The following is a 20,476-nucleotide window of genomic DNA, read 5'->3' as shown; positions in this document are numbered from 1 at the left end:
ATTTTGCTTTATAACTAAAAAGGAGTTTTTTGTTTTTTTTTTTAAAGATACAGACAGACAGAAAGAGAGAGAATGGGCACGCCAGGGCCTCTAGCCACTGCAAATGAACTCCAGATGCATGAGCCACTTTGTGCATCTGGTTTTACATGGTACTAGGGAATCAAACCAGAGTCATTGGGCTTTACAGGAAAACAGCTTAATCCCTGAGCCATCTCTCTATTTCAAATGGAATGTTTTGTTTTGGTTTTTCAAGATACAGTCTCACTTTAGCCCAGGCTGGCCTGGAATTCACTATGTATTTCCAGGCTGGCCTTGAACTCACAGCAATGCTCCTACCTCTGCCTCCTGAATGCTGGGATTAAAGGTGTGTGCCACCATACCCAGCTTCATAAAGAGTTCTTTACAGTACCCATCTCACTCCATCCTTGCAACCAGGCTTAAAAGGTATTACTATTTTCCACATTTTGCAGTCTCAGGGAGGTGAGATAACTTACCAAAGTCCCATCAACCCATGTTCCACACTCTGGCCTATCCCCACCTTCTCTGCTTTGCATGCTTCTTGAGCCTTCTAGGCTCCAATCATGCAAAGGATGCAAACTAAAGAAGACAGGAGTGCCAGGGCAGCTCCAGATCCCCATAATGACTGTGCTTCTATGTGCTTCCATGGCTCAAGAGTGGTACCTCATTGCTTTCTCCAACCTTAAGTTCCTGCCCACATGAACTCCACAGCATCCTCTACACAGGAAACCTACTTGAGTCTTAAATGTTTCCTCAATATCAGTGCTCAGCGTGCTCCACTTGTCAGCTTCCTGAAGAGACTCCACAGCCAGCTGCATTCTGGACTTCACCTGGTCAATTTCCACCAGCACCTGAAAGAGAAACAGGAGGCCCACAAGAGAGTGGCAGCTCCTTTTCCTCCACCTCCCTCCAGTCACCTCAAACATCAAGTATCTTTACCAAGGTAACTAGGCTGATGAAATGGGAAAGCTGAGAGAACCAAGCACAAGGTAGTGGTCAGAATTCAATGTGGCTCCCACCATGCTCTCCTGTTCTATATCCTTGCCTTGCAAGATCTGCCTGTTACTAGTGTGCACAGTTGGGACAAATGCCAAAATACCTGCATCGACTGTGATGTGTCCTGCTCAAACTTTATAATGTCCTCCTTGACAAGAACCATTTGTTCTTTCAGAAAAGATGCCTCCTGTTTAAGGGCCTCCACATCCCGGAGTACTTTGGGCATATTCTGAAGAGCCTGGAGGCTTGTTTCTGTGGCAAAAAAAAATTCAAGAATTACATTATGCCCATCACAGTAAAAACTATGACATAAAAGAGCTAACAGAAAGGAAACTTCCTAAAGCCTTCTCAGTCAGGTTCTGGAGCCTACAGGAAACATGGGGCAGGGGGTTGGTGGTGAGGTGGGCATATGCCTATAATCACAAATCTCAGGAGACGGATGGAGGAGAACTGTCAAAAGGTTGAGGCTAACATGTGCTACATAGTGAACCCCAGTCTCAAAAAAACAAGGGCTGAGGAGATGGCTCAATGGGTAAAACACTGGTTTGCAAAGCCTACAGGCCTAGGTTCAATATCCACGTAAAGCCAGTTGCACAGAGAGGTGCATGTATCTGTAGTTCATTTGCAGTGGCAAGAGGTCTTGGCATGGCACATCTCTCTCCCTCTCTCTCTCTACTCCCCTTGCAAATAAGTAAATATTAAAAATAAAAAAATAGGGCTGGAGAGATGGCTTAGCAGTTAAGTGCTTGCCTGTGAAGCCTAAGGACCCCGGTTCGAGGCTCGGTTCCCCAGGTCCCACGTTAGCCAGATGCACAAGGGGGCGCATGCGTCTGGAGTTCGTTTGCAGAGGCTGGAAGCCCTGGCGCGCCCATTCTCTCTCTCTCTCTATCTGTCTTTCTCTCTGTGTCTGTCGCTCTCAAATAAATAAATTTTAAAAAAAAAGAAAAAAATAAATAAAAAAATAAAGCTGGGCATGGTCACGCCTTTAATCCTAGCACTTGGGAGGCAGAGGTAAGATTGCTGTGTGTTTGAGGCCACCCTGAGACTTCATATTGAATTCCAGGTCAACCTGAGCTAGAGTGAGACCCTGCCTCAGAAAACCAATTAAAATTAAAATAAAAAATAAAGCTGGGCATGGTGGCACATGCCTTTAATCCTAGCATTGAGGAGGCAGAGGTAGGAGAATCACCATGAGTTCAAGGCCACCCTAAGACTACATAGTAAATTCCAGACCCACCTGAGCTAGAGTGAGACCCTACCTCAGAAAACCAAATAAAATAAAAATAAAAATAAAGCCAGGCATGGTAGGATAGCACATGCCTTTAATTCTAGCATTCAGGAAGCAGAGATAGGAGAATCACTGTGAGTTCAAGGCCACCCTAAGACTACTTAATGAAATCCAAGTCAGCCTGAGCTAGAGCGAGACCCTACAAACAACAAACAACAAACAAATAAATAATATCCCCCAGCTGGGGATATAGCTCTGTGGTAATGAGCTTGCCAAGTCTTATATGTGTATGGATACCATTATTACTTTCCATAGACTTTTTTTTTTTTTTTTTTTTTTTTTGGTTTTTCAAGGTAGGGTCTCATTCCAGCTCAGTCTGACCTGGAATTCACTATGTAATCTCAGGGTGGCCTCGAACTAACAGTGATCCTCCTACCTCTGCCTCCCAAGTGACATCATTCCCAGCTCTACAGTTTTTTCTTATTTCTATATTTTTATTTTGTTGAACTTTTCTTGAGTAGTTTCCTGATAATTCCAACCCTTCCAGGAATATACTGTTTACCTAATTTCAAAAAGAAGTACTATTTCAAAGGACCACCTGGGTTCACTGTAGGTCAGGAAAAAAAAAATGTTATTTGGCAAATGACCTTTTTTGTTTGGTGGGGGGGCAGATAGGATCTCACTCTAACCCAGGCTGACATGGGAGATGAACTGGGGTAAAGTGATCTTTATTTGTTTTTTATTTTTCTTTTTTTCAAGGCTGACCTGGAATTCACTATGTAGTCTCCGAGTGGCCTTAAACTCACAGCAATCCTCCTACCTCTGCCTAGCAAGTGCTGGGATTAAAGGCATGTGCCACCACACCCTGGCTTCCTTTGTTTGTTTGTTGGAGGTAGGGTCTCACTGAAGCCCAGATTGACCTAGAATTCACTATGTAGTTTCAGGTTGACCTTGAACTCATAGCAATCCTCCTATGCCTCTGGGATTAAAGGTGTGAGCCACCAAACCCGGCTCCACTTTAATTTTTGAGATTGAATGCAGAGCTCACCAATTTAGCTAAACAATCTAGCCAACCCTGGGTATCCTCCTGTTTCTGTCCCTCAGCACTGGGATTATAGGCACATGCCACTGCACCTCTTACATGGGTATTAGTGATCTGAACTCAGGTGCTCATGCACTTTACACATTGAACCATCTTCCCCAGGCCCTGTAACATATATTCAAAATAGAAGGTATTAGAAAAAAAAAATAGAAGGTACTAAATGTTCTCACCATAATGAATGATCAATGTCTGAGCAGATGGCTAAATTAAATATCCTGATTTGCTCACAAACCACGCATACATGGAGATGTCTCTCTTTGCAGTTCTGGTTTTGAGAAGGCTAGTGGGTGCTCTATTAATACACCGAGCCCACCACCAGCCTTCACAATGAAGGCACCTATCAAGACATCACTCTGCAACCCTTAAGTATTACATGCCTCTTAAAAATCTATTTAGCCGGACGTGGTGGCACATGCCTTTAATCCCAGCACTCAGGAGGCAGAGGTAGGAGGATCGCCATGAGTTCAAGGCCACCCTGAGACTCCATAGTGAATTCCAGGTCAGCCTGAGCTCAAGTGAAGCCCTACCTTGAAAAAAAAATTTTTTATTTAAATTTTTATTTTTAAATCTAAGGTTCTTAACATCTGGAACAGAACTTCAACAATAACTGTCATTACATCAGACTTAGGTTTTTAACTCTTCCACAAAAAAATCAGTTTTTAAACTTCTGAAGCTCAGTGCCTAAGAGATGACAGCCCAAACTCCATGTGAGGCCAAAGGACCTTTCAGTCTGATTCCAGCTTTTCTTTCCTTCTTTCTTTCTTTTTTTGTCTCTCTCTCTCCCTCCCTCCCCCCCTTTTTTTCTTTTTCTTCTTTTATTAAAAAATAGTTTATATTTATTTATTTGACAGAGAAAGAGGGAGGGAGGGAGTAGAGAGAATGGGCACACCAGGACCTCCAGCCACTACAAAGGAACTCCAGATGCATGTGCCCCCCTTGTGCATCTGGCTAACATGGGTCCTGGGGAATCAAACCTGGGTCCTTTGGCTTTGCAGGCAAACATCTTAACCACTAAGCCACCCACCAGCCCTTCCTTTTCTTCTTGAGACAGGGTCTTGCTATGTAACCAAAGCTGGCTTAAAACTCAAGATTCTCCTACCTCAGCCTGCCGAGAATTGGAATTTGCAAATATGCACCACATACTAGGTATATCCAACCTACGAGTGTGTGTATATGTGTGTAATGTATGGCATGGTAGGTGATGTGTATGTAGCATATGCATGGTGTGTGTAGAGTATGTGTGCTATGGTGTGGTGTGTTACTGTATGCATGTGTGTGCATACGCAAGTACCCTGTGCACACACCTGTGGAGGATAGAGGAGAACATTGCCCTTCCTCCTCTTTGCACTCATCCTTCTATTTCCCTGAGGCAGACTCCCACTTAACCCAGAGTTTCTGGTTTTGCCTTTTTTTTTTTTTTTTTTTCAGTAGCAAGCCTCAGTGATTTACCAATCTCTGCCCCCAACAGGACTGGGGTTACAGAAGGGCATAGTCATGTCCAGCTGTTTATTTGGGTCCTGCAGCAATCAAATCCAAGCAGTCTTTGGCCCCCACGCTTGTACAATAATCACTCCTAACGGGCGTGGTAGCGCATGCTTTTAATCCCAACACTTGGGAGGCAGAGGTAGGAGGAGGGCAGTGAGTTTGAGACCACCCTGAGACTACATAGTAAATTCCAGGTCAGCCTGGACTAGAGTGAGATCCTACTTAGAAAAATAACAAATAAAATAAATCAATCAACAATAAGCATTCTTAACCACAAAGCCATTTCCCCAGCCCCTCAACCTACAAAGGTAGGGTTTTTTCTGCTTTATTTCCAGCTGAATTTTCCCCATGCAAGTGTGACCCTCTAGTAATGATGATGGCAATTATTTACTGATGGACTTAAGCAGCATTTCTGAACTTTTCACCTTTCTCTGAACAGTCCAGATCTTGTTTTATCCACATTTGCCTGCACGTGTTGTTTCAAGTGAAGTATAATGCTTATCAACTTAAACCAGGTTGGGGAGATGTTTCAGCAGTTAAAGCCACTTGCTTGCAAAGCCTGTTGGCCCGGGTTTGATTCCCCAGTACCCACATAAAACCAGAAGCACAAAGTGGCACACCCATATTCATCCCCCTCTCTCTCTGCTGGCAAATAAATAAAAATAGGGTGTTTTTTTTTTTTAAATAAACTCAAACTTGTGGGATAGAGAGATAACTTAGCAGTTAAGGTGCTGGCATGAGAGGCCTAAGGACCAAGGTTCAATTCCCCAGTACCCATGTAAGCCAGATGCACAAGATGGCGCATGCATCTGGAATTTGTTTGCAGTGGCTGGAGGCCCTGGCACATTCATTTTCTCTCTTTGCCTCTTTCTGTCTCTCTCTCTCTCAAATAAATAAAAACGAAAATGAAAACGAAGAGGGGCTGGAGAGATGGCTTAGTGGTTAAGGCACTTGCCTATGAAGCCTAAGGACCCGTGTTCAGCTCTCTAGATCCCGCAGTCTGCCAAACGCACAATGTGACACAAGTACTCAAGGTCATACATGCACACAAGATGGCACACATGTCTGGAGTTCAACGGCAGTGGCTAGAGGCCCTGGTATGCCAATTCTCTCTCGCACAAGCTCTCTCTCATAAAAAAAAAAAAAAAGAAGAGGCTGGGGTATGGTGGTGCACATCTTTAATCCCAGCTCTCCAGAGGCTGAGATGGGAGGATTGCTGTGAGTTTGAGGCCAGCCTGAGACTAATTTCAGGTCAGCCTGGGCTAAAGTTAGACCCTACGTTAAAAACAAAACAAAACAAAATTTAAAAAGATAAAATAAACTCAAACTTGGAAGCAGGTTGCCCTGATTCTAACCCAGCTCCCCTATTCATTACCAACTTAATGCTGGACTCAGTGCCTATGTCAAAGAATTACTGTCAGGGTTGGAGAGAGAGCTCAAGCAATAAAGTACTTATGCAAGCATGACTGCCTGAAGACATGCAGTCTCAGTGCTGGGGCAAAGGACTCATGAAGTTTGCTGGACAGCCAACCTAGTTTACCAGATGAGCACCAGGCCAGTGAGAGCTCTTGTCTTAGAAAAGGTAGACAGAGCCTAAAGAACAACACCCAAGGTTGTCCTCTGGCCTCCACCACACACATGCACACACACACAAGATCACATATGTGCATGTGCACATTTACACATGCACACACTCACACCAAATAATTGTCAGACTTAAATTAGATAATCATACAAAAAGGACATTATTAACATTTTGGTTAGGATTATTTATTATGTTGGACTCTCAAAGTATTTCAGAATACTAAATACTCCTGGGCTCTTCCACACTGTAGTGGGAGCAGTAGCCACACAAGCCTTTAATACCAGCACTTAGAGGCTGAGGAAGGAGCACTCAAGACCACCCAGAGTTACACAGTAAAGCTAAAGCTGACCTAAGTCATATACTGAGCTTGGGCCTAACCTGGGCTACATAAGAAGAGCCTGACTCACAAAAGAAAATCCGCCCTGAAATAAAGCTCCCCCCCCCTTAAACACACCCACAAACCAGTTCTGTTTACTTAACTGTTTGCCTCCACTTAAAAGCAAGCTATGCAATGTGTACTGGATCAACAAAGCAAAGCAAAGGCAGGTGAGGCAGAACTCGAGTTGCTGGTGGCATGTATTATTTTTTATAAACTATCTTTTAAAAATGGCTATAGCTGCCAGGGAGGTCCCTGATGCCCCCAAAACATTATAGGCCATTGGTGGTGCATGCATCTGGAGTGCATGTACAGTGGCTGAAGCCCTAGTGTGCCAATTTTCACACACACCCACTCTTTCTCTAACTGCCTCTTTCTCTCTATCGCTCTCAAATAAATAAAAATAACAAATAGGGGGCTGGAAAGATTGCTTAATGGTTAAGGCACTTGCCTACAAAGCCAAAGGACACAGGTTTGATTCTCCAGGACCTATGTTCAATTCCCCAGGACCACGGAAATCTATATGCACAAGGTGGCACGTGCAACTGGTTCATTTGTAGTGGCTGAGGCCCTGACATGCCCATTCTTTCTCTCTCTTTCAAATAAATAAATAGAAATAAAATATTTTTTAAAAATAAATAAAAAGTAGGGGCTGAGCCAGGCATGGTGGTGCATGCCTTTAATCCAAGCACTCCAGAGGCAGAGGCAGGAGGATCACCTTGAGTTCAAGGCCACCCTGAGACTACATAGTGAATTTCAGGTCAGCCTGAGCTAAAATGAAACCCTTCCTCAAAAAAAAAAAAAAAAAAAAAAAGTAGGAGCTGGAGAGATTGCTTAGTGGCTAAGGCACTTGCCTGCAAAGCCTAAAGACCCATGTTTGGCTTTCCAGATCCCACATAAGCCAGACTCACAAGGTAACATAAGCACGCAAGGTCACACAAGCACACAAGATGGTGCATGCATCTGGAATTCGACTGCATGGCTGGAGGCCCTGGCATGCCAATTCTCATTCTCTTTCTCCCGTATAAAAAATAACAAGTACGGGTCTGGAGGGATGGCTTAGTGGTTAAGACGTTTGCCTGCAAAGCCAGAGATCCCAGATTTAACTCCCCAGGACCCATTTAGGCAGATGCACAAGGGGGCGCACGCATCTGGAGTTCATTTGCAGTGGCTGGGGGCCCTGGCATGCCCATTCTCTCTCTTTCTCTGTGAAATAAATTAATTAATAATAAAATATTTTTTAAAAAAGAAAAATAACAAGTACAGGGCTGGAGAGATGGCATAGTGGTTAAGGGGCTTACCTGCAAAGTCTAAGGATCCAGGTTCAATTCCCCAGTATCAACATAAGCCAGATACACATGGTGACACATGCATCTGGAATTCATTTGCAGTGGCTAAAGGCCCTGGCACACCCATTCTCTGTCTCTTTCTCTCTCTCTTTCTCTCTCTCTCTCTCTCAAATAAATAAAACAAAAAATAAAATAAATAACAAGTAGGGCCAGGCATGGTGGTGCATGTCTTTAATTCTAGAGCTCAAGTGGCTAAGGTAGGAAGATCTGTGAGTTCAAGGCCAGCCTGAGTCTACATAGTAAATTCCAGATCAGCCTAGGCAAGAGCAAGATCCTACCTTGAAAAACTAAATAAATAACAAGTATGGCCTGGGGAGATGGCTCAGCTGATAAAGGCTCTTACTTGCAAAGGCTGATGGCTCAGGCTCAATTTCCCAGTACCCATGTAAAGCCAGACATACAAAGCAGCACCTACATCTAGAGTTTATTTGCACAAGCAAATGGCTCTGGTGTGCCCATACACAAAGCAGTACATGCACTAGAATTCATCTGCACCAGCTAAAGGCTCTGGCATGCCCGTATACACTCACACCCTCTGTCTTTCTCACATTTCCTCAAATAAATAAATTAATATACATTTAAAAAACAAAAAGAACCTGGGAGATGACTTAGCAGCTAAAGACTCTTGCTTGCAGCCAAAGCCTGCTGACCTCAGTTCAATCCTCAACACCCACAGAACTCCGGATGCAAAGTGGTACATCAGTGTGTAATCTCAATGCATGTGACGCCTATGACAATGGGAGGCAGGGCCAGGAGAATCTGAATCTCAGGGGCCAGCTAGTAGTTCATCAGCAGCATCAAGAGACCCTGTCTCAAAGGTGAAAGAGCACAGACACCTTGAGGTTGTCCTCTGACCTCCACACATGTGCTGTGGCATGTGCGCGCACACACACACACACACACTCACACACACACACTCACACACCCAAAGAAATAAACAATCACAAGGAAAAATAGGGCTGGGTAGCTCAGTAGACGAGCATATAAAAATTTTGTTTCAATCTTACCATCCCCTTCCACATCCACAATGGTAAAAGGCTCTGCTCAGAATAACCCATCTTCCTCAACTTATACAGAAAGATACATTAAAACACTAGGTTGTGTCATTCCCATACACGACTAAATATTAGGGTCATTTAAATACTATTTAGTACTCTCAAAAGTGCCTATTTTTGCTAAGCATGGTGGTGCCTACCTTTAATCCCAGCACTTGGGAAATGGTGACAGGAAGATCAGGATTTCATGGTTATCCTTGGCTACATAGCTAGCTATAAGGCAGTTTGTGCTATGTGATACCCTGTCCAAATGCCCCCACCTCCCCCAACCTCCCAAAAAAGGGCTTCTTTTTGCTACTTGTGGTAGCACACACCTGTAATCCTAGTACTTGGGGGTCTGAGGTAGGAGGATCACCAAGAGTTCAAAGCCAGCCTGGGCTACAGAGACTCTGTTTCACAAATAATAATAATGATGAATTTTTTTTAATTAAGTACTTGGGGCTGGAGAGATGGCTTAGCGTTAAGGCACTTGCCTGCAAAGCCAAGGGGCCTCGGTTCGATTCCCCAAAACCCACATAAGCCAGATGCACAAGGTAGCGCATGCATCTGGAGTTTGTTTGCAGTGGTTGGAAGGCCTGGCACACCCATTCTCTTTCTTTCTCTCTCTCTTCCCCCCCCCCTCTTTCCCTCTCTCAAATAAACAAAATTTTTTTAGTTTTAAAAATACTTCTTTTTTCCCTAAGTATTTTATTTATTTATTTATTTGCAGTGAGAGAGAGGAGAAAGAGAGAATGGGCACACCAGATGCAAGGACCGCTTTGTGCATCTGGCTTTTATGTGCCCACTAGAGATTTGAACCAAGGCTAAGCCTGGCTGGCAGGCTTCGCAAGCAAGTCCCTTTAACCACTAAGCCCTCTCCTCAGGCCTCTTTTTTGTTTTAGTTTGTTGAGACTGGATGTTGCTGTGTGGCCCTGATTGGTCTGGTACTGTGTAATCCAGGCTGGCCTTGAACCGTGACAATTCTCCGGCTTCAGTTTCCACAGGTGAACACTAGAATTTCAGATGTGTGCCACTATACACAGCTATTGCATTTTATTTTTTTTTTTTATTCTTGAGACAGGGCTTCATGTATCAAACTTACTATGTGGGGTCAGGGGAGATGGCTCTGTGATTAAAGACGCTTGCTTGAATAGTTTGTCTACCAGGTTCAATTCCCCCAGATACTACTGCATAAAGCCAAGTTTCATTTGAAGTGAAATTCACTGTGTAGTCTCTGGGTGGACTTGAACTCACGGAGAGCCTCCTATCTCTGCCTCCGTAGTACTGGGATTAAAAGCTTGCACTACGACTTCCGGTTAAGATGGCGGCGTAGGTACCACGCCAAAACAGCCTGGGGGGGGAAAGACCAAAATAAACTCAGCAAAATACACACTTTTACTAAAAAGTGAGGTGTATAGGAAGTTGAGGCGGCAGCGGAGAAGTGGAAGAGTTATAGAGCATCCAGAGCCTGCACAGCCGGGAACAGCGGCTCCGGGGCGGCTCAGCTACCCGCCGCAACCGCGGAGCGGCAGAAAACCGCCGGTCTCTCGACTCGAGCCGCAGGACAAGCCAGGTGCGGGATTTTCCCCTCACACCGCGCTCTCCGCAACTCGGGAAACGTGAGGGGAGAGCGGCAGCGAGCAACGGAGGGAGGAGCAGACCGCGAGGTAAAAGCACACGATACAACCAGAACAGCCGCGGCTCCCTCCCCTCCCCTGCCGCCTGAACCCAGCTCCAGCGAACACAGCAGCAGCCCGGGACCCGGCCACGCCAACTTGGGCTGACGGCGGGACCCAAGCAGGAGCAGAATTTGGCAGCAACTTCAGCGGCTCCAGCACCGGTACCAGTGGCCCCAGCAGCAGCGGACCCAGGAGAGCAGCGGCTTCGGGGTGAGCAGCAGCGGTGGACACGACAACGGCAGCTTCAGCAGTGGTGGGGGCTCCGGCGGAGACACCTACAACAGCTGCAGAGGCGGCAGCGGCTCAGTTTGCCCCGTAGGAAAAGCAAGTGCCCAGCTCCAGAAATCAGAACAGCAGCCCGACGACCCAGGCAGCAACTTGACTGAGACCACAATCACCCAAGGTAACTGGGATTGCACCAGGGAAGGGTCTCACCTGGTCACAAGCTGACTTGGATACCTCAACAGACCAGAAATCTAAACCTCTTTGTTGATAGAGGATCTGGTCATTATAATAACTACTCTTGCATACATACTCGGGGCTGTTGTTGATGGAATGGGTACAGTGTTTAGCTAAATTTTAGAATCTACCAGTATATTATTCCACTCAGCCTGCTTGAATACTCCTATAGCAGGGAAACTCAACCCCTAAGAACATCTTTGTAGATACTCTGAGAGTCTTAAGAGCCACACCTAATACCTTAAGGTCCTACCCTGAAAATATTTTACACCAAATCAATTGATACAGCTAAGAATACACAGCTAGCTAGAAAATCCAAGCATTAACTTAATCCAAGATGCAAAAATATATACATTATAACACAAGAAACACTAAAAAGCAAGACGATATAAATCCACCTAAAAGTATTAATGCATCAGAAATGTCCTCCAGTGAGAAAGAGTTAGAGGAAATGCCTGAGAAAGAGTTCAAAAGAATAATTATAAATATGTTCAAAGAGGTCAAAGAACACATGAATACAACCAAAGAAGAAATCAAAGAGGAAATCAAAGAGGAAATCAAAGGAATCAAAGAAGAGGCAGGACACCAATTTAATGAAATAAAGAAGGCAATACAAGACATAAATAGAGAAATAGAAATAATAAAGAAAAACCAGTCAGAATTATTAGCAATGAAGAACACAGTTAATGAAATAAAAAACTCTGTAGAAAATCTCACCAGTAGGATGGATGAGGGAGAGGACAGAATATCTAAGCTAGAAGATCAGGTGGCAGACCTAATGCAGTCCAACAAAGAGAAAGACAAACTTATAGAAAAGTACGAGTGGGAATTTCAAGATATTCGGGACACTATGAAAAGATCCAATATAAGAATTCAGGGCATAGTAGAAGGAGAAGAATTCCACTCCAGAGGCATAGTAGGCATCTTCAACAAAATCATAGAGGAAAATTTTCCCCAAATTGGGAAAGAGGTGCCAATACAGATACAGGAAGCCTTTAGAACCCCAGCCAGACAAAACCCAGAAAGAAACTCTCCTCGCCACATTATACTCAAACTTCCAAACACACAAACCAAAGAAAAAATATTGAAAGCAGTTAGAGAGAAAAATCAAGTTACCTACAAAAGCAAGCCCATCAGGATTACAGCAGATTATTCAACACAAACTTTTAAAGCCAGAAGGGCCTGGAGTGATATATTCCAAGTTCTGAAAGATAACAACTGTCAACCAAGGTTACTTTATCCTGCAAAGTTATCCATCCAAATAGATGGAGAAATAAAGACATTCCATGACAAAAGCAGGTTAAAGGAATATCTGAAGACAAAACCAGCTCTACAGAAAATACTTGATAGAATCCTCCATGCTGAACAAAAGGAAAAGCACACATATAAGGAACCTAGAAAAAACCAGCCATACTCAAATACCAGTTAACAGAAGAGAGCACAGGTAGAACAAGTAACACACACACACACACACAAATGGCAAACATAAATACACACCTTTCAATAATATCTCTTAATATCAACGGTCTCAATGCCCCAACGAAAAGACATAGATTTGCAGACTGGGTTAAAAAGCAGGATCCTACAATTTGTTGTCTTCAAGAAACTCACCTTTCTACAAAGGATAGACATTATCTTAGGGTGAAAGGTTGGAAGACGGTGTTTCAAGCAAATGGGCCTAGAAAACAAGCAGGGGTTGCTATCCTAATATCAGACAGGGTGGACTTTAGTCCGAAGTTAGTCAAAAAAGATAAGGAAGGTCACTTTATATTGATTAAGGGCACACTCCAACAGGAGGACATTACAATCCTAAACATATATGCACCTAACATGGGGGCTCCCAAATTCGTCAAACAAACACTATTAGAACTAAGGTCACAGATAACACCAAACACGGTGGTGGTGGGTGACTTTAACACCCCACTCTCATCAATTGACAGGTCATCCAGGGAAAGAATAAACAGAGAGGCATCTGGACTAAATGAGGTCATAGAAGATATGGACCTAACAGATATATACAGGACATTTCATCCAAAGGCTGCAGAATATACATTCTTTTCAGCAGCACATGGAACATTCTCTAAAATAGACCATATATTAGGACACAAAGCAAATCTTAACAAATTCAGGAAAATTGAAATAATTCCTTGCATTCTATCTGACCACAATGGAATTAAACTACAAATCAGTAGCAAGAAAGGCTATAGAGCATACACAAAATCATGGAAGCTAAACAATACACTACTAAATGATGAGTGGGTCAATGAAGAAATCAAAAAGGAAATCAAAAAATTTATAGAGTCAAATGATAATGAGAACACAACATACCAAAATCTCTGGGACACAATGAAGGCAGTTCTAAGAGGTAAATTTATAGCCTTAAGTGCCTATATTAAGAAATTAGAAAGGTCGCAAGTAAACGACCTAATGCTTCGCCTTAAAGCCTTGGAAAAAGAAGAACAAGGCAAACCAAAAAGTAGTAGACGGGAAGAAATAATAAAGATTAGGGCAGAAATTAATGAAATAGAAACAAAAAGAACAATCCAAAGAATTAATGAAACAAAGAGTTGGTTCTTTGAAAGGATAAACAAGATTGATAAACCCTTAGCAAATCTGACCAAAAGAAAGAGAGAAGAGACACAAATTAATAAAATCAGAGATGAACAAGGTAACATCACAACAGATTCCAGAGAAATTCAAAAAATTATAGGGACATACTATAAAAGCATATACTCCACAAAGTATGAAAATCTGAAAGAAATGGATGATTTCCTTGATCTATATGACCTACCTAAATTAAATCAAAATGAGATTAATCACTTAAATAGACCTATAACAAACATGGAGATCCGAGCAGTTATCAATAATCTCCCAACTAAAAAAAGCCCAGGCCCGGATGGATTCACTGCTGAATTTTACCAGACTTTTAAGGAAGAGCTAACACCATTGCTTCTTAAGCTTTTCCAGGAAATAGAAAAAGAAGGAATCCTACCAAACTCCTTCTATGAGGCCAGCATCACCCTGATACCAAAACCAGGCAAAGATAGAACAAAAAAAGAAAATTACAGACCAATCTCCCTCATGAACATAGATGCAAAAATTCTCAACAAAATATTGGCAAACAGAATACAAGAGTATATCAAAAAGATCATTCACCCTGACCAAGTAGGCTTTATCCCAGAGATGCAGGGATGGTTCAACATACGCAAATCTATAAATGTAATACATTACATAAATGGGTTGAAGGACAAAAATCACATGATCATCTCATTAGATGCAGAGAAAGCATTTGACAAAATCCAACATCCCTTCATGATAAAAGTCCTACAGAGACTGGGAATAGAAGGAACATATCTCAATATAATAAAGGCTATTTATGACAAGCCTACAGCCAACATATTACTAAATGGGGAAAAACTGGAAGCTTTTCCACTAAAATCAGGAACAAGACAAGGGTGTCCACTGTCTCCACTTCTATTTAATATAGTTTTGGAAGTCTTAGCCATAGCAATAAGGCAAGAGACACACATAAAAGGGATACAAATTGGAAAGGAAGAAATCAAGTTATCACTATTTGCAGATGACATGATTCTATACATAAAGGACCCTAAAGACTCTACTAGCAAGCTGTTAGAGCTAATCAAAACCTACAGCAATGTAGCAGGATACAAAATAAATACACAGAAATCAGTAGCCTTCATATATGCTAACAACAAACACACAGAGGATGAAATCAGAGAATCACTCCCATTCACAATTGCATCAAAAAAAATAAAATACCTTGGAATAAACCTAACTAAGGAAGTAAAGAATCTATACAATGAGAACTTTAAGACACTCAAGCGAGAAATTGCAGAAGACACTAGAAAGTGGAGAAACATCCCTTGTTCCTGGCTTGGGAGAATCAATATCGTGAAAATGGCAATCTTACCTAAAGCAATCTACACATTTAACGCAATCCCTATCAAAATTCCAAAGGCTTTCTTCATGGAAATAGAAAAAACAATCCAAAAATTCATTTGGAATCATAAAAAACCTCGAATATCTAAAATAATACTGAGCAACAAAAAAGAGGCTGGTGGTATCACCATACCTGATTTTAACCTATACTACAGAGCCATAGTAACAAAAACAGCATGGTACTGGCACAAAAACAGACATGTAGATCAGTGGAACAGAATAGAGGACCCAGATGTAAGCCCAAGTAGCTATAGCCACCTGATATTCGATAAAAATGCCAAAAATACTCATTGGAGAAGAGACAGCCTCTTCAACAAATGGTGTTTTGAAAACTGGATAAATATCTGCAGAAGGATGAAAATAGATTCTTCTCTCTCGCCATGCACAAGAATTAAGTCCAAATGGATTAAAGACCTTAACATCAGACCGGAAACTTTGAAACTGCTAGAGGAAAAAGTAGGGGAAACCCTCCAACATATTGGTCTTGGCAAAGACTTTCTAAATACAACCCCAATTGCTCAGGCAATAAAACCACAGATTAACCACTGGGACCTAATGAAATTACAAAGATTTTGCACCGCAAAGGACACAGTGAAAAAAGCAAAGAGGCAACCTACAGAATGGGAAAAAATCTTCGCCAGCTATATATCTGATAAAGGATTAATATCTAGGATATACAAAGAACTCAAAAAGTTAACTAATAAGGAATCAAACAGGCCAATCAAAAAATGGGCTAAGGAGCTAAATAGAGAGTTCTCAAAGGAAGAAATACGAATGGCATATAAGCACCTAAAAAAATGTTCTACGTCACTAGTCATCAGAGAAATGCAGATTAAAACTACATTGAGATTCCATCTCACTCCTGTCAGATTGGCCACCATCATGAAAACAAATGATCATAAATGTTGGCGGGGATGTGGAAAAAAAGGAACCCTTCTGCACTGCTGGTGGGAATGCAATCTGGTCCAGCCATTGTGGAAAACAGTGTGGAGGTTCCTAAAGCAGCTAGAGATTGATCTACCATATGACCCAGCTATAGCACTCCTAGGCATATATCCAAAGGACTCATCTCATTTCCTTAGAAGTACATGCTCAACCATGTTTATTGCTGCTCAATTTATAATAGCTGGGAAATGGAACCAGCCTAGATGTCCCTCAACAGATGAGTGGATAATGAAGATGTGGTACATTTATACAATGGAGTTCTACTCAGCGGTAAAGAAAAATGAAGTTATGAAATTTGCAGAAAAATGGATGGACCTGGAAAGTATTATACTAAGTCAGGTAACCCAGGCCCAGAAAGCCAAGCGCCACATGTTCTCCCTCATATGGGGATCCTAGCTACAGATGACTGGGCTTCTGTGTGAGAATGAAAATACTTAGTAGCAGAGGCCAGTAAGTTGAAAAGGAGACATAAAGGGTGGAGAAAGGAAGGGAGGAGGATACTTAATAGGTTGATATTGTATATATGTAATTACAATGATTGTAATGGGGAGGTAATATGATTGAGAATGGAATTTCAAACGGGAAAGTGTGGGGGTGGGGAGGGAGGGAATTACCATGGGATATATTTTATAATCATGGAAAATGTTAATAAAAATTAAAAAAAAAAAAAAAAAAAAAAAAAGCTTGCACTACTACACCCAGAATAAAACTTAAAAAAAAAAAAAAACTACTCACTTGGCCTGGAGAGAGCTTAGCAGTTAAAGACGCTTGCTCACAAAGACTGACGACCTTAGTTCAAGCCCCAATACACCCACGTAAAGTCAGACGCACAAAGTGACAATGTTTGGAGTTCATTTGCAGAGGCTGGGGGCTCTAAGGCTCCCACACTCTCTTTCTCCCTCTCTTAAATAAATAAATATCTTTTTATTTAAAAAAAAAAAAAAAAAAAAAAAACCTCACTGTGCAGCTGGGGTTGACCCTGAACTCCTGGCCGAGATGACACACCCACCCGGCTTCAGTTTTAAAAGGCACACTTAGCCGGGCGTGGTGGCGCACGCCTTTAATCCCAGCACTCGGGAGGCAGAGATAGGAGGATTGCCTTGAGTTCGAGGCCACCCTGAGACTCCATAGTGAATTCCAGGTCAGCCTGGGCTCCAGTGAGACCCTACCTCGAAAAACCAAAAAAAAAAAAAAAAAGGCACACGTATTCACGTATTGCCAGAGGTGGCAAAGGAACGTCGGAGCTCAGCGAGTGAGGAGTAGGAGGGGAGAGGGCCCCGGCCCCGCGGCCCGGCCCCGCGCAGCTCACCCTCCACGGCGTGGTTCACCTCCTGGATGAACAGCTGCAGCTTCATCACCAGCGTGGCCGCGTGGCCGTCCGCCTTGGCCGCCGCCGTCTCTTTGGGGCCGGCCTTGAAGGCCGCGTTGATCCACTCCTTCACGTCGAAGTCGTCAGCCAGGAACTTGGAGAAGTCCATGACGGGCGGCCCGGCCCCGGACCTGCGTCCAGGCCTTTCGAGCGTAGACGGTGCTGGCAACGAGGGGACAGAAGCAGGTGACACGACGACACACCGCACGCCGGACCCCACGGCGCCTGCAACTGGCCCCTCTGCAGCCCCGCTCTGTCAGCTCGCGCAGGCTACGTGGAATGTCCCTCGCCGCGCGCCGTTCCACTTCCGGAAGTGTGTGGCCGTTACCATAGCGACTGCTGGTGCTCCTAGATAAACCGTGTTTGAGACTGCTGAGAGCGAGTTCCCCGCAGGTGCCGCCATCCTCCCTCTGCTAAGTTTGTCAAGCAATAACTATGTGCATACTATAAATTCGTTACCTCTGGCCTAGTGAGATGGTTTAGTAGTTAAGGCGCTTTACCTACGAAGCCTAGGCACGCAGGTTCGATTCCCAGGACCCACGAAAACCATATACCCAAAGTAGTGCGTGCATTTGTAGTTCTTTTTCAGCGGCAGAAGGCTCTAGTGCGCCCATTCTTTCTCTCTGTATGTCTCTCCCTCTCCCCCCACCTCCCAAATAAGTAAAAATACTTTTTAGGGGGCTGGAGCGATGGCTTAGCGGTTAAGGTGATTGTCTGTGAAGACAAAGGACCTCGGTTCGATTCCCCAGGGCCCACGTAAGCCAGCTGCACACGGTGGCGCAGGCATCTGGAATTCGTTTGCAGTGGCTGGATGCCCTGGAACACCAATTCTCTCCTCTCTCTCTCCCTCTTTTCCTCTCTCAAATAAATAAAATACTTGTTAGGGCTGGAGAGATGGCTTAGCGGTTAAGGCGCTTGCCTGCAAAGCCAAAGGACCCAAGTTTGATTACCCAGGACCCACATAAACCAGAAGCGCAATGGGCACGTGTCTGGAGTTCATTTGAAATGGCTGGAGGCCCTGGTGTGTGCATTCTCTATCTGCCTCTTCCTCTCTCTCAGTAAATAAGTATGTTTTAAAAGTCAAGTCATGGCTTCATTAGCATAATTTATAGTGGGTTAAAATCTTGTAGTATTTTTATGGCTTATTTCAAAAGTTGCTTTGCAGGCTGGGGATGAGGCTCAGTTGGTAGAGTTCTTGCTTAGCACAAAGCTCTTGGTTCAGTCTTCAGTCCAGCATAAACCCATAAACTGGCTGCGGTGGTGCTAAACTGTAATCCCAGTTCCGGGAGATGAAGGCAGAAATTCAAGGGCATTTTCACATAGCTAGAGACCAGCCTGAGCTACATACAATCCTGTTCCAAAACGAGTAACATTTCATCTAATTGTATAAATTTTTGTTTTGATTTGTTTTTCGAGGTAGAGTCTCACTCTAGCCCCAGCTGACCTGGAGTTCACTATGTAGTGTCAGGGTGACCTCGAACTCATGACGATCCTACCTCTGCCTCCCAAGTGCTGGGATCTAGTACTTTCGTTTCCATCATCTTGCATCCCTTTCTTCATAGAGCCAGATGCAGGTTATGCTACTAAACAGCCCATACCCAAAGCTTTTGTACCCTTTTAAAAAGTCCATTTCAGACAAGGACATTCTAACAAACAACTCAGGCCATCTGAAATGATTATGAAATGACTTTATGACGCTCCCTGTATTCACTAAGATGTGAAATTTGATGCACGAGAAAACTTCCAATCCATACATCCAAGGTGCATCAGCTCTTTCCACAAGAGAAACTGTGTGGGTCAGGAAGCATCTGCTGTGGCAACCTTTCTGTGACCCAGGTCTGGACACCACACTCCACTTCCGGTTTGTACATCCTTTCCATGCTGGTTTGGTCTGGTTTCTTCAACCATTATACTCAGTACACTGAAACATGTTCAGATACACAAGGAGTCTGGCAGAAGTCCGAGGCAGAAAGTGAAGCAGGGAGACTAAGCTGGTTCAGATAGGCAAATGGGAGGCATGTTAGACATGCTGCGAGGCTTCTTAGCCCACAGCCATGAGTGCTGTAAGATCACCTGGATCTGAACTTCTGGAGGAGGCACTGAAAACTTTCAAATTTTCTGAGTTCGGGTCAAAGGTATTCATATTTAAAAACTGTTCTGGAGGCTGAGCAGTTAAGGTGTTTGTCTATGAAGCATAAGGACCCCAGTTTGATTCCCCAGGACCCACGTAAGCCAGATGCACAAGGGGGCGCTCCTGTCTGGAGTTCGTTTGCAGTGGCTGGAGGCCCTGGCGCACCCATTCTCTCTCTCTGCCTCTTCCTCTCTATCTCTATCTCTCTCAAATATTTTTTAAAAACTGGGAGATGAAAAACTGTTGCTTTAACCAATTGGCTTTCTTCGAATGTCTTTCCAATCCCAGGCAAACAGCAGCTTCTGTAAAGCTTCGTCTTTCTCAAATCCTTTTTTAGGGGTCTGGAGAGATGGCTTAGCAGCTAAAGGCACTTGCTTGCAAAGCCTGACAGCCTGGGTTTGATTCCCCAGTACCTACATAAAGCCAGATGCACAAAGTGGAGCATGCATCTAGAGTACATTGTCAGTGGCAAGAAGTCCTAGCATGCCCACCACCCCCCCCGCCCAGTCCTTCTGAGTAAATATCTGGAGTTTGTTTGCAGTGGTGCACCCATTCTGTCTCCTCTCTCTCTGCTTGCAAATAAAAAATATTCATCTTTCAAGAGAATTATATGTTTTTCATTTCATTTCATTTCCATCTTGCCCATCCTCTAAGGAGCCTCTTTTCCCATCAGCTCTCCCCACATCATTTAAAATGTCCATGGCTATTGTTTCTAACATGTGTTTGCAACCAGAGAGGGAAATAGAATGAGGAAATGGAT

At 43.4% G+C, this 20,476-nt stretch overlaps 1 protein-coding gene across 1 annotated transcript in view; it reads right to left on the bottom strand.

Moving 5' to 3' along the window:
* Positions 1-17,871, bottom strand: part of Cog7 (component of oligomeric golgi complex 7) — an 86,099-nt gene extending 68,228 nt beyond the window's left edge. The window contains exons 1-3 of the mRNA XM_004670203.2: positions 17,526-17,871; positions 1,118-1,266; positions 753-869 (exon numbers count right to left, since the gene is read on the bottom strand). Of these exons, the coding sequence (XP_004670260.1) occupies positions 753-869; positions 1,118-1,266; positions 17,526-17,694 (435 nt within the window). The 5' untranslated portion in view covers positions 17,695-17,871. The remainder of the gene's footprint in view (positions 1-752; positions 870-1,117; positions 1,267-17,525) is intronic.
* Positions 17,872-20,476: the final 2,605 nt, after the last annotated feature.

The sequence above is a fragment of the Jaculus jaculus genome, chromosome 12, assembly GCF_020740685.1.
Source record: "Jaculus jaculus isolate mJacJac1 chromosome 12, mJacJac1.mat.Y.cur, whole genome shotgun sequence".
In the NCBI taxonomy this organism is placed as follows: Eukaryota; Metazoa; Chordata; class Mammalia; order Rodentia; family Dipodidae; genus Jaculus; species Jaculus jaculus.
The sequence above is the reverse complement of the archived record's forward strand: the minus strand, read 5'-3'. Positions and strand labels throughout refer to the sequence as shown.